This window comes from Pseudopodoces humilis, chromosome 2 (genome assembly GCF_049639895.1).
Source record: "Pseudopodoces humilis isolate 2021_Gansu_Grassland_sample_001 chromosome 2, ASM4963989v1, whole genome shotgun sequence".
NCBI classification, from domain to species: Eukaryota; Metazoa; Chordata; class Aves; order Passeriformes; family Paridae; genus Pseudopodoces; species Pseudopodoces humilis.
The window spans coordinates 49,917,904-49,943,834 of record NC_142201.1 but is presented as its reverse complement, the minus strand read 5'-3'; the positions used below and the strand labels follow the sequence as shown (position 1 = coordinate 49,943,834).

The 25,931-nt window shown below is 34.6% G+C and overlaps 1 protein-coding gene across 5 annotated transcripts in view; it reads left to right on the top strand.

Moving 5' to 3' along the window:
* PIBF1 (progesterone immunomodulatory binding factor 1) overlaps positions 1-25,931 on the top strand; it is a 104,096-nt gene that overhangs the window by 50,830 nt on the left and 27,335 nt on the right. For 4 of the 5 annotated variants that reach the window (XM_014262778.2, XM_005516418.3, XM_088051444.1 and 1 more), the window contains 5 exons: positions 11,017-11,182; positions 14,465-14,615; positions 18,597-18,687; positions 21,962-22,064; positions 23,834-23,964. In XM_014262778.2, coding sequence (XP_014118253.2) covers positions 11,017-11,182; positions 14,465-14,615; positions 18,597-18,687; positions 21,962-22,064; positions 23,834-23,964 — 642 coding nt within the window. Of the gene's footprint in view, positions 1-11,016; positions 11,183-14,464; positions 14,616-18,596; positions 18,688-21,961; positions 22,065-23,814; positions 23,965-25,931 lie in introns of all 5 variants that reach the window. The other variant, XM_088051445.1, reaches the window with a different exon arrangement.

Below are 25,931 nucleotides of genomic sequence, written 5' to 3'. Positions count from 1 at the left end.
AATCGAGGTATTATCCTATTAAGGGGTTTCAGATTAAGCCTAAAGTCTGGTTCTAACCTGGTTCAGACTTAACAGCAGAAGAATGAAATGCTAAGAATGGAGCTCAGAGTGGAATAGAGATTAAATAAATTCGGAAAAATATTAAACACCTTCACCTACTAAAACCTTCATGTAATAAACAAAGCAAAAGTATTGCAGGTCACACAAAATAAGGTTAACTGAAGTGCAGTGTTAACTAGACTGTTTTTCAGTCATAACCTAAATATTCATACAGAACTGGTAAATAGAATGGCCAGACTAAAGTGCAACAGTTCATTCTTCCAGTTTTGAAAGGAAATTAACTTTTTCTATCAGTATTTAGGTCCTCATTCAGTGGAAGTCTTGTAAACCATAAGAATACAAAGGGTTAAAGTCATGTTTTAATGCACTGTTCAGTGAATGGGTTCCTTTACTGAGGAGTCAGAAGAAACTTTCCATTTGCTCTTTAGTGACTACAAGAATTGCATCTGCAGCTGCTTTCTTATTTGCACAATAGATGTAGCCACATTCTAGGGTTCCTAGAAAGAACGGAATATGACAGGAATGAAATGTTAAAAGCACTGGACACACAGAATAATAGGAGTTTTCTCTTTCTTCCACAATAAGAATATGCTGACTTGGATACGTTACTCAGATGGGACAGGGAATGTTTGGAGATCAGGAGTGTCTTTGTCCACAAACCCCATTTGGGGAAAAGACCCAAAAAAACAATCACTGTTTTCAAGTCCCCTACAAGAAGAAGGAAGATTGTACTTCTTAGGTGTGGTTATTGCAGGGATTGTGATAGTTCAGCTAAAGAAGGAATTGTTGAAAGAGAGAGAGAGCAGAGCACATGAGAGGAAAATAGAAAAATTAAGACAAAGATATGTAGGAAGAGAGAAGAACTGGACATAATTAGAGGAAACAGAGAAACAGAAAATTTGATTAGTCTGAGAATGATATGCACTAAAATAAATTAATTTCAGTGCTTTTTGCTTTTGTGCCTCAGGACAAAATTGATGGCTCTATCACATCTAAGACTTTTCTTAGAATGTATGTATCAAACTTGCATTGCAAAGGCTGTTAGTATCCCGATAATTCATTAATTCCTTTTCTTCTTTTCAAACCTGAATTTTGTTTTCTTATTTTCAACTGCTTTTTGCAATACTGCTCTTCTCAAATTAATAACTTAAGTTGTAAAGGCAAAGTTGGGTCTTTCTATAAAAATTTTGTTAAACTTGTCAGATGACTGATAAAATACAGAAAAGTATGCTGTGAAAGCAAATATGCTCAAGAATGGAGACAGCTTGGAGTTAACTGATTATTTTTCACAGTAGTTACTGCATTTTTTAAGTATTTTCAGTTCTCACATGCCTCAGCAGGTAATATAGGATAATTTGATAACGGAAGAATTTATTGGGATAGGCTACTTTATAGAAAGCTTAGATTCACTTGACCTTTTTCATGTTTGCAGATGAAGAGAAATGAGATTGTTTCATTAGTGTCATAAGCAGCTTGGTGATGTATCTGTTCAGGATTCATTTACGAGCTTTTATAAGCATGGATAAGGTGACATATATATTCCTTTTGTTTTGGGCTGTACAAGTATCTTCCATATTCTGTTGTGCTATTGATACCGTTGTCTGTATGTTTATTGTTCCTTCAAGGACTCTTTATTTGATTGAAAGTCTTTGAAAGACTTGTACAGTTCAGGAAAATAAGTTTTAGAGCCAATATATGTTTCATTTCTGGATAATGACACCCAAAAATATCTACACTTTAGGACTTGTAATAAACCAGAGAGTATACAACACCTTATTATTTGATAGTTGTCTCTAGAGCTGAAATGCAGTTGATGAGCTCTTTTGGTTTTTAAGTCATGCTTATGAAGAGAGGTCTTCACACTGTCTGCTTTGTTTTCCTGTTAATGGTAATGTGGTTCCAATTACTGTGACTGCTTGGGAAAGGATATTTTACATATTTTAAATTTGAAAGAAGACAGATCCAGTTGTGCTCCCCTACCCACTGCTTGTCTGTCAGTCATTTTAGTGTCCTTTGATGACCATCTCTGCTGTTGCCATTATCGTGTCTTTCCAGCCTTTGCTCTTCTAACAAAAGCTCCCCTGAGCTGCCCAGTTGCACTGAAGCATGCCTGATCGCCTGCAGGCAGCTTAATGGAAGTTCCTTTAAATTCTGAAAAACAGATGGAAAGCCATGTATTTTTCTAGTATCATACTTAGTTTAGAACAACTGCTGGAAGTACATTTATAGCAGTCTTTGGTATGTGAATTTTAATATATTAATAGTTTTTATGTAGCATTCAGTTGCTAATAAGGATTATCTTGTGTGGGATCATCCTTCTTGTCTTTGAAGGAAACAAATGTCTTTTGTAAACAGCAAGTTCAGTATTAGCCAACAGTATACTCTTACAAAATCCTGGGCTGTATTATCAGGAGAAGAGTCAAGGCATCAAGAGAAGTCCAGTTTTGGAATATCCGATACAGGCAACATAGTGATAAACTGGAATAAATGTAGAGAGCCACCAGAATGGTCAGGACTGGAGCACTTGCCTCAGGAGAAGGGGCTGGAGGGTGGTGTTCAGCCTGGTCTCTGGGGCTCCTAATAGCAGTATCCATAGTGCCTCCAAACAGATCACTGGGAAGATGGAGTCAGGCCCTTCACAGCAGGGCACAGCAGAGGGATGAGAGAGTGTCACTTGAAACAGAAGATTCTGACTTGGTCTGAAGAAAATCTTTTTCACTACAAGCATTACTGTGAACAGTCCCCATCCTTGAGTTTCCAAGTCCCAAGGGGCTAAAACTTTGAAAAACCTGGTCTGACTTAATAGGTGACCTGGCTCTGAACAGGATATTGGACTAGAATAGCCCCTGAAATCCCATCCAGCCTCAATTATTTAATAATTGGTTTGTGTTTGTATCATTGAGATCTTATTTTTAAAGCATTATTTCGCTGCAGAATAAATGGAATATTATGCAGCAATATGCTGGCCTTTCATAAGTGATTGCAAACACCAAGACCTCCATTACATTATTAGGGGAAAAGGTAGTTTGCTGTCTCTCATTGCTAACTGTAGCACTTTAGGAACATGTCCTTGAAAGATAACAAGGTATGCCTGTACCTTGAACTCTCCTTATCAAGAAATCAAACCTGTTATGTGTGATATAAAGGACATACCAATCCTTTGCTAAATTATGGCAGTTTGAACCCTAACCTTCTGACCTATTCTGCCAGACTCTCAGTGGAGAAAATGGAAGGGGGGGAGTAAGCAGTCTCTCTGGTGGCACAGTAGTTAGTAGTTAGTAGTAGTTAGTAGTTAGTAGTAGTTTTGTCTGATGGTGTCCTAGTTAGCCTTGCCTCGAAAGATTTGTCCCTACCTTCTCATTTCCCTCCCTGTCCTTTTCCAGGAAGCTTCAGTGATAGCCCTTCCTTTTCTTATTTTTTCCATTGCTGATCATCCATTTTTTATCACTGTATAGAGCAGAATTTTAGTTTTTATATTATTGATTTCCTAAAAGTTACATTTACAGAATTAAGAACTTAAATATTTGGATGTTTATTTCTGACTGTTTTAAGGAGGTATATGGCATTCCAAACATTTCTTCTTCTTGTCTGTAGTTGTAATGCTCTTTAGATTTTATTTGTTAAAATGAGAGAGACATTTAGCTACTGCTCTTTTCATTTATGTAACTACTGTTCTGCCAATCATTTCACATTGACTTTTTTGCTCTTTGCATTATTGGAATTAAAAATCATACAGTGATTATATTTCCTTAATTATATATATATATATATGTAAAAGTATCTTAATGAAATTCCTATTAAATCAGAGGAGCATATATGTCCAGAAATAACGAATGCCCTTTAGGTTAGCAAGTAATAACCACTACATGTGGAATCACAAGAAATACCAGAAAATACTTTTATTGATTTAACTGTATATTTGATCAAATATAACCTCTCTAGTGGGAGGGGAGAGTTTAAAGGGACAAATTTTTGTATGTCTTATACAAGAAGAAAAAACAATTCACAAAACAGATTCAGAGTCATTCCGTAACTGTTGACTCCAGTCTCTTAATTTGCATGAGCACTGAAAAACAATATTTGTAATGTTTGTAGTGCAATAATGATAATGTAATGAACAATTTCTGTAGCTCCTGAAATCAGATCTGTTCAGGTATATTTTATCTGCTACACTACCATTTTATTACAATTATTTTCCTGAAACACAAGTACTATTGCTATTAGAGAATATTTTAATAAAGTAGTAGAATCTCTGGAAAAGCTAATACTTTGTTTGAGGAGGTAAATTGTGGAATCATTACCAAAATTGTGCCGTATCCAGAAAAGATTATTATGAACAGCAGAAGAAAATTACCAAGTCAGACAATTTCAAATGTGTGCTAGAAACTTGCAAGTTAGTGTAGAGAAATATTAAAAGTCAATGCTTTCATTATTTAATGTTAAATATCAGGAAACTTTTCTTCATTCAGATTGGTTTTATATTTCTCATATCAAAACCTCAAAACAGTTACAATTTCAATTAATTATTTCCTCATTAATCAATATACATTATTGGGGGATAGGTCTCTGTACTATTCCTTGATTTTTTTTTTGTTGATTTAGTACAAAATTCAGCTTTGTTAGCATGGCATTTTTTGCAAGGAATTAAGTAAACCATGAAATGAAAATATTTGTTTAATAAAGTTAATGGTTTGGGATGCCATGAGAAATCAAATAGAGAAAAGTATACATAGAAAATATGACTAAAGATTTAATGAGGTTTTAATAAATGTACGTTGGGTTCTTTGCTGTTAGATTAAAATATGTTCAATAGACAAAACCATATTGCATTGCAGGGATCCTTTTCAGTCTGTCATTTCAAAGTGATTTTTTTTTTAATGAAGTGAGCAAAGATGTTGATTAGGCAATGAGAAATTTAGTCATGCTTATTTTGCTGCTTATCCAGATGTATGGTCCAGCAGTTCAGCGTGTTCCTCATACTTCCAAGATCTGTGATTTTTGCCATTTTATGTGCTAGTGCACACAGATGCAGAAGATAACTATGCAGTGTATTGAGGCTGTGCCAGAAACAACACAAGTGTTTAGCTTATTCTGACTTATTTTTGCTTGAGGTGCTGATGTCTGGACCTTTAGCTTGGCTATGTTTCCCTTTTAGATTGTTGTCCTGAACTTAGGAGACTTTTATGAAGCTATTTCCTCTGGTGTCTTTTCACTAGGCTTCAGATAACTCATTTCATAGCCTTCCTATTTGAAAAAGAGGAATCTTTAATCTTTCTTTGGGCTTCACCTTTGGGCTGTTTTGAAGCTTCATTCAAGGTATCTTGTGAGGTGGTAATTTACATTTGGATGCCCAAACTAGGTATCTCCATGCCTACATCTCCTGAAATACTTGATCTGGTAGGTATTCTTGGGCCAGCCGTGTATTTCATGGTTCTATATTTTTTTTATCCCCAGAAACATAAATGAGAACACAAGGTCATACATCTTGACTAATTTGTATAGGCAAAGAGAAAAGCAACTACCATTACACTCCTAAAAAATACTGAGGTGACCCTTTTCTCCTATCCATGTATCTAAAAACAGGTTTTGAGGAGGAGGAAAAGTGACGTTATATCATATCCTTTATTATATGCTCACTCATTTCTTCAGGTTCTTTCTTTTTGCTAAGGATGCTGTCACATCCTTAATAAATGTCTGTATACTAGTAAAATTCATTTAAGTTATTTGAACATCTTTTGTGTTTATTTTATTGAAACAACAAAATTTATTGAAATATGCTGATTACTTAAACTAAGTAATAACAGTTTCGATAAGTGAGCAAACTAAGCACGCACTGAGGTGTTGCTCTTCTTTTTTTACAGTTGCCCAAAATAAAGAATACACTTACAGTAAGTGAAAGTTTGGATTTGGTGCTCTTCATTGCTTCAGGATTGAGAAAAAACTTCCTAGTGAAGTTTTATTAGGAAATTCTCATGACTGAAGTATGACTCCCAAGCACAGGCTTGGCAGAAGCAGTCTCTACCCAGTAGTCTTCAAGCTGTGTCTTGGTGCAGGAGGGAATCTTATGTTTCACAGAGTCAGAGTCAAATAAAGCACAATTGCATAGTCCAGAGACAGAGAAACAAAGATGGATTTCTGTCCCTGTCAGCGAGCATATTTCAGCAGATACATTTAAGGCAGACACATCTTTCATATTGTTAATTCTTGTAGTTTAATGTACACTGGGCATTCTAGTTAGGGTAGAAAGAATATATGGGTCTACATTCTGAAGAACTCGTATTAATTGTATAAGTGGTTTTGGATTTAGGTGTTCCGAAGCTACAAGGAGCATAAACCAAGTGTTTATCTTGCTGAGTGTGGATGTTTGGAGCTAGCACTTCCTCCAAACTGCAAAATATTATGTGGAAGTTTTTTTTGACAGAATGAGGATCAGAGGTCGATAAAAAATAAGTGCTTAGAATGCTGCAAAACACAAAAATCTGCTTTGAAGCAAGCAGCTTTAAACAAAGCTTCTAAGCTTTCTCTCTGAACCACATGCAAAAGTACTGTATGTTTAATTACTTGATACAAAGCAAATGTAACATCTGGTAAGAACTTGAATGTTAAATCAAGTCTACCCTTTAGCGTCTAACCTATATGTTTCTGGATTGTTTTTTTAATTACAACCTGAACCAGGAATATTGTGCTAAAAAAATTCTCAGCATGTTGTTTGGGAAAAACAAATTTTAAGTGAAAATTATTCCAACAAACAAGTTTTTAATTGCTTAAACAATTAGTAGATGACATGCTTCATCTTGTGTTTAATCATTATACTCAGAGCTTTGTTGTTGTTTTTGGAGGCATTTAAATTTGTTGTTACAAAGTGCATTGTTATTTTAGACCAGATTAGAAATAATGTAATTGATAGACATGAATGAAGTAATAAATACCACAAAAAACTGAAAATGCCTATAAAGTTGGAATAAAAACGTCATAAAATATGTATTTTAAATGAATGTCAGATTTCTTACGCATTTTCTAGTAAACAGTAAAACAGACTTTCATTTTGTGAAACTAGCCAGATATATGATTAATCAGACTTAAACTGTGTGCTGCAAAAGCTGAACATTGAAAGCATTTGAAAACTAAGGTTCTGAGTTCCTACATTTTTAGTTATTTAGTGAGTAACATGTGAACACAATTAATGGAAAATTTTTGATTGCTCAGAAATAAACCAACCAGTTTTTAGTACCAAGGATCAAAAAGAAAACCAGTGGAAACATGATCCATTGAATACCCATATTTGAACTGGAGTCTGGCAGTTTGCTGCATGTATGGACAGGATTTGTGCAGTCTGTGACAGACTGAATTTAATTGAGGTCTATCTAGACCACTGTTACTCCTTCTGTGACTCCAGTTGGCACAAGGGAGAGTAAGGAATATTTGTGTACTTTTATGCTTAGGTTGGGGCTCTTTTGGAAGTGAGGAGGCATTAATAGGCAGACTCAGTTGCAGACAGTGAGAAAGTTAAACAATCTTAAACAAGGGATTTGAACCCCAAATTACAAGATGTAAGGATGGGTAGGATTTGAGGAAGGATGCCAAACTACAAGGGTGATAGGAGAAGTAGAGAGAAATCCAGAATGCAGAGAGTAGGGCTATAAGATAGGAATGGAGGCTGAATAGGATATAGACATAGATAAGAAAAACAGATGTCCTAGGAATAAAGAATGAAAACAGAATAGGAATTCAAGAGACATCTGGAACTGGTGCTGGGACAGAGAGGGAGAAGGTCAGGAACATTAGGGGACATGTTGGGGCTGGAAGTAGGAGGTTTGCAAGAGGACAGGTTAGGGAGGAAACGTCTGTACCATTTAGGTTTCTTTGCAAATTTGGCACTGAACCAAAGCACAGACATTTGTACAAATATGAGAGTATATTCTAATTGCTTTAAAGATCTTAGATCTGGAACTGACCCAACTGTGGACTCAGGGTGATTTCACAACTTCCAGGGATTTTTTTCCATTTTTAAACTTGAAAATCATTTCTAAAATATAACCCACAAAGCTTTAGGCTGAGATAATCTGGTTTACAAAATTAAAATTAGAGTTCATTTTGTATCATTTTGGTGGGACTGTCTTTGTAAGATATATAGATTTTATTTACTTGCTTGGCACTCTTTCTTATTAACAAGTTTAATACTGATTTGCCACTTCTTGAACAGGTAATTGTAAAAATTAATTGTCTCCTAATGTACTTCATTGTTCAATTACCTTTTAAAGGAGTACTGCTGTACATCTCAGGTTTTGTAGGTGGGCAGTTTATACTTCCACCATTCAAAAACCAGTAGGTTGCTGTATTTTAAGAATCCAGACTACATGATTTTACCATTAAATCTTTCTGTTTCTTCTCTGGTATGCATATTTTGACACGTTATTATAACATTATCCACTACTTGAAAAACAAGCTCCTGTGAATAAAAAACCTTTCAAACCTTACAAAAGAGAGTTCAAGTCCCTCCCTGAGTATTCCCTCTTCTCCTTTACTCTAGAAGTAATTTTTTGGTCACGAATATGTCACAGCTTTAGCAAACTTCAGGCATCATTGACTGGTCAACCTAATGGCAGAGAGACATAAAGGAATTATGTCTCATTCTAGATGATTCTTACATGTGAGATTTTTTTCATTGGCTGAATCTGTAATTTCTCTTTGATTCCCAACCCTCATTTTTCTGTGAGACTAGAAGCTCTTTCATTATATCAAGTTTGCTAAAATTTCTCAACAGAGAAAAATCCTGCAGACCCACATTCCACTCCTGTGGGGTTTTTTCCATAATAGTAGTATTAAAGCATAGGGTGGTTTTGTTTTTGTTTTTTTTGTTTTCCCTCAGAGACCATCTAGGCAGATGAAGGAATGTATTTCAGCACATTGTGTTACATGACTCTGTACACACATGCACACTCACTTGTACTGAAATAGTAGCCAAGAAAGCAGAGTTACTACCTGGCCAAGTAAAAGCAAATATGACAAAGAAACTCTGAATGGTGCTGTGGTGAAGGAGTTACTAGTGAGATCAAGAGTGTAGTAAGGTTAAAAGAAAACTGACCCATCATAACCTTGCCAATGCAAAACAGATCACGCTCATGTAACCTACTTCAAATTTCCAAAACAAAGGATAAAATTTCTTTCTGAAGTTACTGCTCATGACTGGGTTTGAGAAGCATGCTCTGAAAGCACCCAGTTGATTGAGTAGAGAGCTACAGACTTCTCCACCAAATATAGGAAGTGGATACAGAGAAGTGTGGATTGCCTCTGTTCATGCATGTTGCCAGTGTGTCAGCTCAGTACAGTACAGATCATTGAAGCTCAGAGTGGTTGAAGGTCTGAGGCTGCGTACAGGAAGGCATTGCTCTTTGTTTTGTGTTGAGGTGGAAGATGCAAATTTGTTGCTGAGAGTCAATAAATATAACTAATAATTAAATTAGTGTATTTCATTGCACTGTTGGCTGAAAGACACGTATCTTCATGAAGATTTAACTCCTTTTGGAACAAAGCATTCTTCCCAGAATTGTAAACAATGTGTGAACCAGAACAGATGTAGTGTCACGTTTGCAGCCAGTCATGTGCAAAGTGTGGAAAATTCAAGAGTGCTGGATTTTTTTGTGTGTGGTAAAATGAAAACAGGAACATACAGTCAGGAAACAGTGATGAAAGTATCAGCACTTGAAAGGCATCCCTAAGCAAAAATGACTGGAGTAGTCAATAGGCCACACAGTGCAATTTTGTGAGTGCGTGATGTTGCTGGATGTCAGCGGTAACCCTTCCTACCCTTCTCTGATGCTCTGACACTTCTTATCCTTGTGAGGTGAGGTACTAGAATGGTTGTCAACATTCAGTAATGCAGGCAACAACGTGGAATTGCAAAGTGACACAGTGAATTCTGTATTATTTATTTCTTCCAGAGTAATTTCCAATATGTGTATTTTGACCATTATTTAAAACTGAACCAAAGTTTTAATGGTTTTATCAAGTATAATAAATCCCAAGATCTCACTAATGAATGAAAACAGTCAACTAGGAGTTCATCATTTTATGTATATGGTCAGGAGCATTTTTAAAACCTGTGATTTACTTTGCATATATCTCTTTTTAATTTTGAATTTATTTAATGCTAAGATTCATTAGATTTTCTCCTGTTCTTCACATCGCTTAAATTTTCATCTAATATTATAGTATTCCATCAGCAAACTTCTTTACATCTCATTTTTGAGATTGCCTGTTAAGTAGAATGAATGAATAAAACAGATGAAGTCTACTTCTAAGTGGAATATTATTTGTCACTTATAACTACCTTACAGTGATTTTCTAAAAATTATACTTCATTTCTGCTTTTTGAGAAGGATCTGTAATTCTGAGTGACTTTGGAAATTATTACACCATTGTGGTCAGACTTTTCTTCATAGCTTTGGCTATGGAAAAAAAGCAGTATAGCTGACACCCATGATATCTTAAAGGGTACACCATTGATATCACTGATGTTTAATGCCACTTCTCCCTATCACATGGTGGTGAAGAAGACAACATTTCATTAGTGTCTCTCCAATGAAGAGACTTCAGTGCATACATTTGTGTACCAAGAAAGAGATTCACATTGATCTAACACTTCACAAATAAGGAAAATAAGTTATACTGTATGTATACATTGTCTTGTGATTCTGCATGAACAACATATTTAGAAAAGCCATTGGCAGAGTTTTCCACCTACTGTGTTGTATTGTCATTATAATATTGGGTTTTCCTAATGATGTTTCAAATACAGGTTACAATAGTTACATAGATAACCATACCAATACCTGTTAAGGTCTTCAAAATACCATATTAATTTTTGAAATTTATACCTACAATGAACAGAACTAGGATATATTTCAACTGCTTATTTTTGTATCATAAAAACTTATTTTTTCATTTTTCTGTTAGGTATAGACAAATGCAGCTTGGCACAGAAAGCAAAGTAGCTGAACTTCTTCACCAAAGTAAGTTAAAGTCCTTTGAAACTGAACACGTTCAACTCATGCAACAAGAAACAGCTAAGAATCTTTCACAGTGCCAAATGGAATGTGAAAAATACCAGAGGAAGCTGGAGGTATGTTACATAAAGAGACACTTTATAGGGCATTACATAGTTGTTTTCAATTAGAATGTAAAGTGGAAAAGCTTGGGGAAAAGTAACAACATGGCATGACTGAATTGATATCTTCACCAAATTCTGCAGAAGCAGGGTCAAGTGACAAAGCTTGCTAGGTTTGATCAGCTTAATGCAACACAAGACCATGGGGAGAGGAAAACATAAAAGAATATCTCATGGAAAGATGTTAAAGACAGTACCTCATTCATGTGGGTATAATATAAATTTATTATTATAATAATATAGATATAAACATTTATCTGTTTGTGTCACAAAGCTGCTTATGTCAGTCTGTGAGAATTGCAGGGAGAGAAGACTATTTCACCAAAACAAGTACAGTGAATTCAGTATCATTTGCAAATAGGATCTGTAATAGCATTGTTACATAACAAAATACTTTTTACTGATACACAATTCTGGAATAAATTTTTCAGAGCTAAAAAAGTCAAGTGAGCATGGTGTATACAGCATTTAAAAGACCTAACATTGCTAGTCCTAGCATGATGGGTCACCTTGCTGGAGTGCTAGACAACCACCCAGTCACTCATTCCTCCTCCTGAAGAGGATGGGGGTGGAGTAAATACGCTTATAAAGAGCATGGGTTGATACAAAGGTAGGGACATCACTTGCCAGTTACCATCATGGGCAAAACAGATTTCACCTGGGGAAAACTAATTTCACTTAATACGCATTGACACAGGTTGGATGGTGAGAAACAAAGACAAAAAGTAAATCACCTTTCCCCACCCTGTTTTAACTTCCCCCTTCATTTCTGACTCTTGTACTTTCCCCTTCCAGAGCAGTGCAGGGAGGGATGGAAAATAGGGGTTCAAGTCGGTCCATAACTGCTCATCTCTGATGGTGTTTCCTCCTCACACTTTTTTATCCTGCTCTGAGTGTGGGTCCTTCATGTCCTGCTGCTTCCTTCAGGAGAAACTCTCCTATTTGGGCTCTCCACAGGTTGCAGTGCCTTCAGGGGATGTCCACCTGCTCCAGCATGGGGTTCTCTATGGGCTGCAGTGTGGACATCTGCTTTGGTGTGGTCCTTCATGGTCTGCAGGCAGGCAACCTGCTTCACCATGGTCTGCAGAGAGGATCTCTGCTCTGGCAGCTGGAGCACCTCCTCCCCTTCTCTCACCTCAGTGTCAGCACCATGGCACTCTCTCACTTTTTCTCCTCTCACTCCTCACTGCCGTGCAGTATTTTTGTGCTTTATTAAATACAGTTTCCTTGAGGTGTAGCCCCCTTGGCTGAGGGACACAGCCTGGACACCTGCAGCCAATGCACATGTTTATGTGGGCTTTAAGCACTTGGGCCCTCTTCAAACTTAGAATTTATTATCTCTAGAACGTACAAATCATATCCTGTTCACCTATTTTAACTTGGAAATGTGAGTATTCCACAAAGAAAACGTACTTTAAAACAAAGTTTCTTCACTTGTCCATAGTCCCAAAAAACTTACCACAGAGTCCTATTTATCAGATTTAAATGAGATTAATAGTGTACATTTCAAATGAATGTCAGGATACAAACTGGATGGGACAGAAGAAAGTGACATCTGTGGCAGCCTTTGTTTTTGGGGGAGGATTGCCAGTATTCAGGTCACCCCATTTCTAGTGCTCAACCTCCCTAAGTTGTTTATAAAAAGGAACTATAGAGTGGAAATAGAATTAGAGCATTTCAGCTAGGCTGTAATCTCTTGTTTTGTCCGTATTGGGACATTCAGATCCTGGCTGATGAGGTTAGTTGTGATCACAAGCACTGGGAGTGCCAGTTTTGCTAAACTTAGAGGTTGCTAAACAGATTTTTAATTGCACAGACATGTCTAAACTTGGAGAATGTAGTTCAATTTGAGTTATATTTTCATTTTCTTTGTGGAAATTTTTTGATCTGACAATAACTCAAATATTTGGCTTTCAATTCTACTAACATTTTTGGCAATTTTTCTCTTTAGAGAGACACTTTTAAATTCTTTCTTTAAGAAATATGCACTTAAGTGCTCTTTCATTAAGACATATTCTTGCAGAATTTAAATATTTGATGTCTGAAGCTTTTAGTTTTGTTCCTTTTGACTGAATTCTTGGGGCTTTTTTATTTTTCTTTCTTATATATAGCATTAATTTACTAAGGTTTCTTCCTTATTGTTACAGGTCATTGGTCTTTATTAATAGTGTAGGCACTGGTATCTTGTGGCTCAGCTATGGACTGACTGCTTTTATTTAGGGCATAGAGTAATTTCTCTTGCTAAACTGGAAAACAGATGATTTATATGTTGCCCAGTTTCAAAATACACGTTTATTTCTTCTGTGACACTAGACTGAACTTTTTATATTCAAGTGACTTGTTTCTCTAAGCATTCTTTTGTGTGTTCTTTTGTGGTTTCGACAGTGACTCTAGTATTACTGCTCTGCACACTGTGCATGTATTTCTGTATCTCCAAGTCTATATTCATTTGTCATTCTAAATGTTTGTGATTTTTACTTTGGAAGTTAGTATGACATTTAACAGCAGTACCACTTGGTTATTACTTCACCTGTTTTGGTGGGATTTTTTTCTGCAAAGTATGTAGATTGCTATTTTACATACCAAGGATTTTCTTATTCCAGTTTGGTGTATATTTATTTGGTCAATGTTGTTTCCTATTATCAAGCACTTCATCAAACTTAAATTATTATACAGGCCTCCATAGCTTTTACTTTTGAACATGAGAGTTTTTTGTTTAAACTTAGTGGATTAAGTATTCACTTAAGTCTTGAATGTTGATAGCATATTACCTTTTGTTAATAAGTAAGTAAGAAGACTGGTATAGGTTTAATGGCAAACTTTAATATTTGCATTCTGCAAAGGAATCTTCATAAATTGATGACTGAAATCAGATTCCATTTAAAGCAACAAAAATTACTGCATTTATACTATCTTGACTGCTGTGTGTGAATTTTTTTAGTTGTCACAAGGCTTTTCCTAAGCTTCCTTTAAAATTCTTGCAGCTTTTTCAGACAGCTTCTTAGAATCATTAAGGCCTCAGCAGATAGGCCTAAGATCTGAGAGTTTAATCTGTGCAAGATAATATTATTGAAAGAATGACTGCTTTTTAAGTACTTTAATCTTTGCTGTGCAAAACTTACATCAAATATTTAATATCATACTGGTGCACATTTTACATGTATTATATTTTGCCTCTTTCAAAAATCACTGATCCTAATGCTGAATCCCTGATCTTTCCATTATTCATTCTCACAGGTACTTACAAAGGAATTTTATAGTCTTCAGTCTTCTAGCGAAACCCGCATTATTGAGCTGCAAACACAGAATTCTGAGTTTCAAGCAAGATTAGATACTTACGAAAAACTTGAAAAGGAGCTTGATGAGATAATACTGCAGACAGCAGAAAGTAAGTTCTGTCACAAGTTGTTTTATCTGTAGGTGTTTCTGGCATTACAATACCATTTTTTTCATGACACTTGGAAGATATTACAGTGCCTGTCATTCTTCTTCATTGTGCCTGTCAAGTTAAAGGCAGTAATTATTTTGGTAGAAAATATTAATGGCAGGTTTCTAAGTGTACCTGTAAAGGTGTATCAAACATCCATATGTCTAAGTTTGTGCTTATTAAAAATTATCTCAGTATTTAGTACTTTCTCTTTTCCTTATTCTAATAATCCAGTTTAATTAGATACCGTTTCTAGAATTCTTCTATTATTTAATACATTTTAAATGTCAGGAAGCCCTCTTTGTTGACAGGCAAATACAAGTTTTATATTTCGGTACCATGATTAATTTGAATTTTTTAACTAATTGGAAGGAGAAAGAAAACTCTTCCTTCTTTGAATTAATTAAATAATTAAATTAATTAAATAATATTATTAATAATAATTAGACATTAAATAGTTGTTTGTGGCAGCTCAGTCTCTTCCAAGTACTAAACCATGGATTAAGATTACTCTTGAAAATTTTTGTCTCTCATTCACAAAAATTAAAATGTTCCCAAGCACAGAAAAATTTGTGTAAAATCTCTATTCATTTGGTTCTCAGCCTAAATCAATCCACAAAGCATTTCTAATTTGAAACTCTGACTCTAATCTGGAAATCTTCTAGCCAGGGCATAAACAGAGTAGGACATTCTAAAATTTCAGACTAATTCAACTGTCTTCTCCTTTTCTCTTTTTTTACTCCTTCAAAAAGTAGTCACATTTAGAAAGTATTCTGTATAAAAGATTATTGCATAAGGTTATATATAAACAGTAGTGTCTAGCAAAGTGTGCATTGCCAAGATGCAGTGATATTAGGGTATCTTTAGTAAACAGACTGCACATCCTTTATTAATTTTTTGCACTGCAGTCTGTACTTAGAATGGCCTGACTACCCAAAGGTTCCAGTCTGACCATAAGTATGTTTGCTGTATACATGCTTCTGTTTTAGTCAGTAACATGTTTTTTGAAGTGTGTGTATTTATAAACATGCCTAAGGAATATTTATGTATTAACACAGAATTTTTGGACCTTACCTTCATTTTCTTCAAGGAGAAGGTAGAGTTCAGAACAATGGTTTTTAGTTACACTGCTTTACATTTTCTTACACGTCTTGGGACAGCAGTAAGGTTTTTTACCAGATCAATATCAACTTATTCTTAAATATCTATTTCAATTACAATTTACATTCTATGCTACAGAATCTGATAAAAGGAAAGTTTCCAAATGAACTGTTCTTTTAAAATATTACTTTATTTTCTGATTTCCTTGGAGGAAAAAAGGAGTTACAGCTTCATATTATTTCAGTATACTTTCTATTTAATAATGTGCTTGATATTTCAGCTTATTTGATTCAGAAAGTTAAGATTAATACTAGTTCAGTTTAGTATCTTAGGGAAAACAGAAAATAAAAGTATTTTAAAAAAATATATCTTTGAAGGAGAAGACAGATATACTTCCTCCTGTGTCTCAAATTATGCCCTGATAGTTACAGGTCATAAATAACTAAAAGTAGAAAAATAACTGAAAGGAAATAAAATTATTTTTCAAATTGAATGTGTTATAGAAATATTTCAGTCTGTCTTTCAGGGAATATAATTTAGATGGAAACATTGTGTGGAAGACAATTAGAGTTTTTCACAAACTTAAGTGATAATAAGGATTAATCTTCATTCCTGTGGTCACCTCTTTATATTTAAACAGCATATAATGTTTATTTTCTTCATCCTGAGTCATGAAGCTTCTTCTGTTTTACAGTATTTGGGGATGCCAATGGGGGTTCGGTTCTCTGGACTTTTTAAGAAACTGTTTATTTATTTACATATGTAAGAGGTCTTTTGTCATATAATATATAAATTATTTAGATATATATATAAACCTTTTTCTTTTCAAAAATATGCATATGGAAGAGATTTCTGAATTTTTACTGTTACTCCCTGATCATTATGCCTCACTTTAATAATATTGAAATGACATGAAACAGCCTATTCAGGAAGCTATCAAGAATTTATATAGCCACTTCTTAAAGTGCCTGAGAGGTTTCCAGATGAATAACAGTAGTAAATTTCCTTGGCATTTGTCTATTCTTTCTTTTCAGGATACAATCTTCACATTAGGGTATTTTTATTGTAGAGTAGTTGTTTGACTTTTCTTGTTTCCTTTCGTTAGTATCTTTCTAAGAAAAAGGTTGAACTTATCTGTATCCTCACAATGGCACATCCTTGCTGAGTAGCATAAAAATCTGTCATTAATTAGTATCCCCTAGCTTGTAAAATGTTTATTTTACATCACAAAGTCAGGTGAAGTGCCTGGAATGTTGTATAAGAGAAGCTCAAACTGATAAAGAATATTATTTTGATACCTACAACATTTCTAATTTCTTTTTTGTTTGTCTTCATGATGTGACATTTACTGGATACTATGGACAGATCTTTCTGATAAAGGACAAGATCTTTCTGATATTTTTCTGAGTCATACGACACTGTATATGTAACCAAATAGAAGGGTATTAAAAAGGCAGGTTAAGTTATTCTTTATGTTTTTCTGAACCAGAGGTGTTTACAGCACTGAAGAATTCCCTGTCATATTTAAGACTGCTCTGAAGTGCTGCTGTCTTTGTAGTGCCACATGAGTAAACTTTTTCTGTCATACTGACTGAAATTTGTATATTGTTTTTAATGTAACTAGATATGTGACTTACCACAGGTGCTTTTCTAGAGGCTCTTCTCTTTCTAAATGTGTTTTAAGAATCCTTGTTTAAAATAGCATTAAAGGGTATTAGACAACTGAGAACAGAAGTTACAGCATTTTACAATTTTTTGAGAAATTAAGATATTTCCGATTTTGAGGCACTTGAGCATTAAGAAAGATGAGTCAGATAGGACTCACATCATTTCCTATAGTTGTTTCTCCTGTTCCCGACTATTTGATTCATCAAAGCTTTTGTGTAGTGCCTGGGCTGGTGTTTACTTGTTCTCCCTCCTTCTCTCACACCCCTGCCGCTCCTGTTTTTCTCATTGTCCCCCTTTACCCCTCTATTCCCCTCTCTGTTCCACCCATATACTTGTTCTTTTTCTTCCTTTTTTTTTTTTTTTTTTCTGGTCCAATTCTTCTTACAGGAGAGAGGAAATCTGAATTTCAGAACTTGAAATATGAACATACACATTTTAATCTTGCTGCTATTGGGATTTCTTTTCAAAACAATTATAATCTGTTTAAAACCCTTAGAAATGCGTTTTCAGAAATCAATCACCTATGGAGGCAGAGATTATTTTAATATTTCTATTTTGCATATACATAAGAATATAATTTTTGCCCTTCTCTGAAGAAATGGGTAGCATTTCTTTTCATCAAGTGTGGTGAAATTTCTGATCACCACAGCCTTTCACAAAAACCATAGTGAGCAGCCTCACTGTGATGTCAGCTCCCATAGCAACATTAGATGTCCCTTCTGGTCCTATGGACTTGGTTATGTCCTGTCACCTTAAACACTCCCTAATTATATCTTCCTCTACCTTCTCATGTGTGCACAGAAAATTAATTCTTTAGATTAAAAAACTTAAGCAACCTAACCTTCTACTACTGAATTAAACTTATACAAGTAATATGTATTTCGTGACCATACCAGCAGTATGAATATTCAAGTTAACTGAACTATTTTCCTTTACTTTCATATTGCATAAGTCTTATGTTAATCATAAAAAGTATTGTAAGTAATTAAAGTGTGGCACTATTTTTAATGCTAATAGGGAAAAAACTGTTCACTCAAGTCCAGAAGGTTGCACCAACTGAAAATTTAGCTTCTAGAAAAATCTTTTTGTATGTTGAGTTGTAAATAGAATTGCTTAGAAGTTTGTAAGTTCTGACACTGTTCTTCAACAGCACTTTTCTGCAATTTTTTGCAGTGGAAGATGAAGTTGAAGCTGAAAGGGTTCTTTTCTCATATGGATACGGTGCTAATGTCCCTACAACAGCCAAAAGACGACTAAAGCAAAGGTAAAAAAAAAGTACTTCGTGAATTTAATTGTTCAAGATAAACTAAATGAAGATTACATATTTTGTCTTAGAATCCAGCCAGCTTGATTAACATAAAGAGGTTTTATAATGACTTAAGCATACAGGAATAGATTGAGGACTAGGACCTGTTAGTGAGGTTGATGGATATGAATGAGCATATACATTTTTTCTAGGTGATTTTAAAACCTCTTCTCATTGACTTTCAGAAAGATTACTTATAATTGTATAAAACTAAGCAACTGTAAAAACAGATTTGTTACAATGTTTACATTTATCTAATAGGACATGCATTATTAATACTCTAAAAATCATTGTATTTCATAGTAAGAAAAACATATCTGTCAGGATATTAAGAAGGACAACAGTTCAGAGCATCAGTTTTATCTTCACTAATACAGGATCTGACTCCACTTGCATTTTTTTTTAGTTTGCTCTGGTTTGGCCAATTTGAAAATTTGATTAATAGACTAAAATGATGCATAGGTGAAAAACATACCTCTTGATCATAGTCATTTTGAACTAATAAATTTATATTATGCATTGTCTTTAAGAAATAATAGTGACATTTGAATGGCTCATTGTAAGCCTGTGTGTTGTGGCTATGACTCACTTCTCCCACGCAACTAACAACGGGTAAGAGGAAGTGACCTCAGGCTTGCCAGGGGAGGTTCAGGTTGGACAATCTCTTCACAGAAGTGATTGTCAACCATTGGAATAGGCTACCCAGGGAGGTGTGGAAACACCATCCCTGGAAGGTGAGGAGTATGCAAAAAACCTCAAAAGCCCTGTTGCACATCTGGTTTAGAAAACTTGTGAGTTCTATAGCACCATTTCCTAAAGCTTCAGTTTATTCCTCTTTTGTCAATAGTTTGGGCACTTTTCTGAGTTTCCACGTCAATCCTTCTTTTTCCTCACCTTATTAGATTCCATTTAGATTATTTACATATATAAAAACTGTTAAATTTCCTTTGAATTCTGAGTCTGATGATCAGGCCAGGATTTCAGATATGCTTGGAAGACACTTTCTGTGCTTAGAAGCAGCTCTGTCAGAATGACTCATATACTCCACTTTTGTTCCAAAAGGCATTGACTAATAAACTGACTTAATCCTTCATAATAGCGTTGGAGACTTCATAGATATCCTTTATCTTTTAGAATTAAAAAGCCATAAAAGACTATGTATTGTTTACCTGCTGTTTTGATTCAAGGAAAGTTGCCATGCAGATGATATGTGTGATGCCTTTGGCTGCCAGAGTTTTTAAAAGCAAAGACTCTGACACCATCCTCTATGTTTAGCACCATTAAAGAAACACAGAAATTTACTGCTGTCCAGGATTGCTTAAGGAAAGAGACTGTACTAGAAATGTGAATAATCTCCTTTCTGGAGTCCGCTACCTGCTCTTTAATCCCAGACATACAGGATCCTAAATGAAGAGCTCTTTTAGGTTCACATCAAGCACTTCATTCTCTGAAAATTTGTACAAAAACAACCTTTCCAAGCAGTGTGGGGTCTGTCTATACCTCTTTGGCTCTGTGCCAGAAACAACTCTCTCATTACTTCAGACATAGGTATTGTCCACCCATAGTACTAAATTAAGCATGCCTGGGGACGCTCTGAAGCATCAAGACCAAATGGCCTGTAGTAGCCCATTGCTGGAAAATAATTCTCCGTGTAGGTTAAGTTATGTGTGAACAACATACTGGCGATGATTTGCTTGCCCATGCTGACTTGTCAGCTGTGCCTAGGAACTGCTTGGGTTAGTTACTGCTTTAGGTGTTAATGAGAAAATGCAGAACACTACCAGGATGACTTTGGTGGTTTGCTAACAAGGAATTATCACATTCTTGAGTACTGCATAATTTTCTAGTATAGTTGGAATCAAATGTTTCTGGCATAAGACATCTTTGCACATTAGTCCCTTTGTCTCTTTGCTTTCAATTTAAACTAGTCAAAAAACATACTGAGAAGTATACTTGAAAAATGTACTTGTGTTATCCTTAAATATTTGCAAATTCAGGTGAAGTTCACTGAATAGCTGTAGCTGGGAAAATTACAATGGGCTACCTTCCTAAATTTGCCATGGGAAGGTATCCAAGTTTTCCCTTAAACTCTAATAGCTAGTAGTCAAAGAATTTGTTCTTTTCTCTTTTGTACTAGGTGAGATTAGTGCATGAAAGAGTATGTTTGTAACACAGATGAAGAATATTTAGACTTCTGCCAAATCGAGAAGTCTATTCCATTTTACTGAGCAAGAGATGGAGGTTATGGCCGGTCAGATTTTCAGATAAACTTTGTACACTCATCTAGATTTATGCACTCTTAAGCCTAATCTTCAGAGTAAATAAACTCTCCCTGTCAATCTGCTTTAGACCACTTACCCTCTCTTAGATTCTGTATCATAGTCAGGAGCTGGCTACGGAGTTACTCAAGAACCACCTGGATGCAGTCCTGCACAATGTGCTCTGGAGGTTGGACCAGATGACCACTGTGGTCCCTTCCAAACTTGCCCATTCTGTGATATGTAAGAGTTTGGAAGACTAGGTTAGATGTCTGGAAGTGGGCTCTGCAGTGCGTATTGAATCGTCCCATTGCTGCTTATATGCTCTTGAGGGGATAATAAACTTTGATTCTGGACGTGAAGTTTGCAAGAGGTTGAGGATTTAATTTTTTAACTAGGTTGTTTAAGTAGTTCAATAATCCTTTCTCTTCAAAGTTAATCTGTGACTCTAAATAAGGGTTTATTTAAAACAAAATTAGAAATAACTTAATTATTTAGCATATTAAATGTCAGACAAAACAATTTTTCCTCTCTTTTGAAAGGGATAAAATACTACATTTTTCAGTGCCTTACTGCAAAACGTATATTAATGACCATTTTTAAACAATTTTTAAGTTAGAATTAAAGTGAGTCGGTAAAGTTGCTAGAAAGTAAATAATCGTAATTAGATTAAGGATTTTAACAGTATTTCTCCAGTTGTGTAGTATTGGACAATTTGTATAGGTAATTACTTTGTATAAAATATTACAATAGCATAACTGTGGGAATGCTATTTTAATGCTGTTAAATTTTGTAATATTTACACGTGTTTTTCCAACTTTGACCATGCAGCATGTTTAACTATGTAGTTTATATATGTTAATATTTAAGCATTGGTGAAAAATTAAGGCAATCATTCCTGAAGCATAAATGTGAGAATTTCTTTTGCCTATTTTGGAAAAAAATCAAGTTGAGCTTGCTTTTTATTGGCACAGTGTTCACTTGGCAAGAAGATTACTGCAGCTAGAAAAGCAAAACTCATTGCTTGTAAAAGATCTGGAACATCAGAAGGAACAAGTAATACAGATTTCACAAGAGGTAAATCATTATTACACAAAAATTCAAATATGTAGAAACATTGCAGAACAGCTGTTCATAAAATGAAATATTTTCTAAACTGTGTTTTTTCATCTATTTGATGTTAAAAAAATACCTCATAATTAACCAAAACTCCATGATAGAAGTTCTCAAAGAAGTTTATATTGTGTTTTGCAACTAATATTGAAAGGAGGATTGCTTTACAGGCTAAACAAGAATGTGAGCCAGACAGACAGCGTTTTGATTTCTGAACAGAAGAACAGCCAGCCAAGCTAGTTTGTTCTGTTTCAGACTTAATTGTTGAATGAATGTATCACTACTTCTTACACAGCTTTTCTGTTAAATCACTTTTGAAGATACTCAACTTCAACCTCAACTTGAAATGTCCCAGAATTAGGGCAGACTAACTTTTTTAAAAATCTTCAAGATTGTCTTTTAATTTTTCTCATAGGAATGAAAGGACAACTAGGTTTGCTATTAAATGTGGCTACCATATGTAATTCTTATGCTTACTATTTCAGGAATGTGGTTAACAGTTTGATTTTTAAAGCCACAGTAATTGCAAATTAGAATTACTACACCCAAGTACTTCACAGAGTGCAAATATTTGAATTCCTATGTATTTTTAAATTACATTAATTTTATACATTTTGTATGTATATATATATATATTTATATAGATTATTTCAGTGAAAGATACATGAACGGTCAAGTTTGGGGATTTTTTAACCAATACTATAATTTGTTATGTATTTTTAGGCATATCATGATAATTCCTATTTGATTAAAGCATATTCTGTCAGGTTCTTAGTGGAAGACATCAGGAAATTGGTGAATCCATTGTTATGCTTGGTATTCTTCTATCCCTCTTCTTTATCTTAAAATTTTCTGTGTTCCACTTCAATACATTCCTTACCCACAGTAGTTCTATACTTGGTTCTAGATCACTGATGAAAGATTCAGTACCAATGACCTTAGTTCAAATTCCTGCAACTTTCCACAGGAGTACCTTCAACTCATTTTTATCCTGCCATTAAAGTTTTGATCTTTTACCATATAATTGTATAGTTTAAATCACAATACAATCCAGTACAAAGTTAAACATTGTTTTTTTGTGTAAAGTTCTAAAACTTTTCTTTGCTATCTTTACATAATTTTTACTCTGAGCTGTTGTCTTTCTTGACTTTTTTTAAATTTAAAACCAAACCAGAGATCCTCTAGACTACAGCATGCTTAGGTAGCCCATTATTACTCTTTTGACTGACATTTTGTTCAGTCATCTAGATGAAGTCTAGAACATGGCTAAAAAGCTGATGCAAAAGTGATTTTATCAGCTTTTGGTTTGAACTTGGCTCAAATACTGCTACTTAAGTGCAGTATTTATGATACAACCTTTTCAGCATTTTAAAGGAGGGAGGAAAAGACCACAGTAAGTTAATAAGACCATAAACAGACGCATCGACTCTACTTTCTTTTCTTAATCAATGGAAGCTGTTCTATTAAAACCCTTGAAATGCAGATTAGGGAGAGTAGTACTATTATTGCAGTGAAAATAGCGCACAATTAGAACAGAAAAGTGAGAAGATAATGTGCTAGTTATCAATTTGAAGGTGGTGTGTTTCCTTTTTTGTGTGTGTAATAACAGGTTTGAAGTTTATCTTACTATGCAATTAGTAAAAATCAATAGTATCCAATAATAATTCAGTAATAATCAAGTAATTGTGCTTTACAAGTTAAAAAATTTATGTAGTGTTACCTTTTTTTTGCAGCTTGACAGAGCAAATTCTTTGTTGAACCAAGCACAACAGCCATACAAATACCTCATTGAAACTGTGCAACAGAGAGATTCTCAAATAAGTCTACAGAAAGAACATATTACGCAACTTGAAAAAGATGTCAGGTAATTAAAATCATTGATTCTCATTTTACTTTCTCTTAAACTGAAGGTAAAATCAATTATATTTTTGTCATTAGAAAAAAGTTGTGCTGTTGTCCACAAAGTTGAGATGGTAATACTCCGTCACTGACCAACTCCAGTCTGTGTGCTGGAACTCTTAACACTTTTTATTTTTTCTCAGAATGTCAGAAAAGGGAACTTTAGGTCTAAACCTAAAGTTTGGAAAAGTAGCTGTGCCAGGTTTAAAGTGAGTTTGGAATTGAGAAAGAGCTATCATGAAGTAAAGTTCAGAAGATTAAAAGGAAAGAATGACACACCAGTTGTACAATAGTAAAAATAAAGAAAAAAAGTCAGAGAAAAATAAGAGTAGTCCACAAGTAAAAGGGTATTTCAGCCATAATTAGAGAAGATGCTCTCATGGAGACTCTCTGATTTGCTGCTGTATCCATCTGTCAGAGCTCTCTGACCACTGAGCAACTTCCTAGCATCAACTTGCCAGCAACTTCCCTAACACCTGATTACCAGATAAGCTGTTACAAAATAATATGTCCCTTGATTTTCAAGGAAGTTGATAGCCAAGTTCCACTGCTCTGCAGAAGAATTAGCATTTTAAGTATTAGGTGTTAATGTGGTATCTTGGTTTAGGAAAAGCAAACAGTAGGTATTAGGAGACATTAATGTGATTCTGTTATGAAGCAACTACATGAAAAATATCGGGTTTTCCACCAATCTACTGAAGCAATTAAAATAAATAAAACTAGGGTTCACCCTAGTTTTAATACTTAATCATACATACTCTCTTACATATGTGTCTATTCAGAGTGTTTTGATGGTTTGGGATAGTAGTTGTTATCCCTTAAGGAATGCCTAAAAATGCTTGTTATCCAAGCAGATCTATATTTGAATCAATAAGTTTATAAATAAATTGAAATATTCATTCATACTTCCCAACAAGACATCTTTCCCTGTGCTTAATCTTGATTTAGTAAGAAGAGATCTTTTTTTAATTCTAGAATCAAGTGTTTTTTAATATTTTCCTAGACTTACTACATTATAAGAAACACTTCAAAGATAAATTGTATTTTTTTTAGGAAGTGAAAAATCACAGTGTTCTCTATATACAGTGTCTTGCTTTCCAGTTGTGAAAAATACCAAAGAATTGGTCACAAAATTTTAGATTGTGATAATAATCATGGAATGGTTTCATTATTCACAAAGTAATCCAAAAGTCTCTCAAAAGGAAGATAGAGAGGGAGTCAATAGGTGAGGTAATTTCTGAAAGTGTATGTTTCATGCTTTAAAATCTTAAAGAACTTAAATGTGTTGTTAACATTGATTTTCTTGAGTTAAATGGCCCATTGCCAATTACCTGTATGCTTAAATATTTTTCTTAAATTTACCCTACAAATTAAGGTACTTAAATTAGTGATTTAGATCAACTTTCCTTAGTAGGTCAGGGAAGAATTGACATCTCCAAAAAGTAATTCACATTTTGGGTGGAGTGAGTTATTTCCTAGAGGTGCGTATTACTCTCCATTAACTGTAAAGGAAATTTTTTGCATCTTAAAGGGCCTCAGGTTAAGAAAGAAAACAGATCTGCCCCACAGTGTGAGCATTCATGGTAAACATACCAGCAGTGCTGTGGGGAGCTGGGGTATGCTCAGCATTAGTCTGTGTTCCTGTAAATGAAAGTGTGGCCTGACAAAAAATATTATAGCAAAAAAAGGTAACACTTACTATGCATATCAAATATATTGGTAAGATTTTTTTTTCTGTATTTTCCAGTATTCCTTGTAAACTGAAAATAGCTTTTACTCCACTATCGCAAGTTGGCCTAGTTTCATAGGCCAGAGAAATTCTTGGGAAAAGCCTAATGTCTTAGGTCTTTTGGTGCATATTAGTAGTCCCTAATTTTGCTATTCATAACTCAACATTTAAAACAAAGGTTCTAAATTGTTAGCTGGTATTCT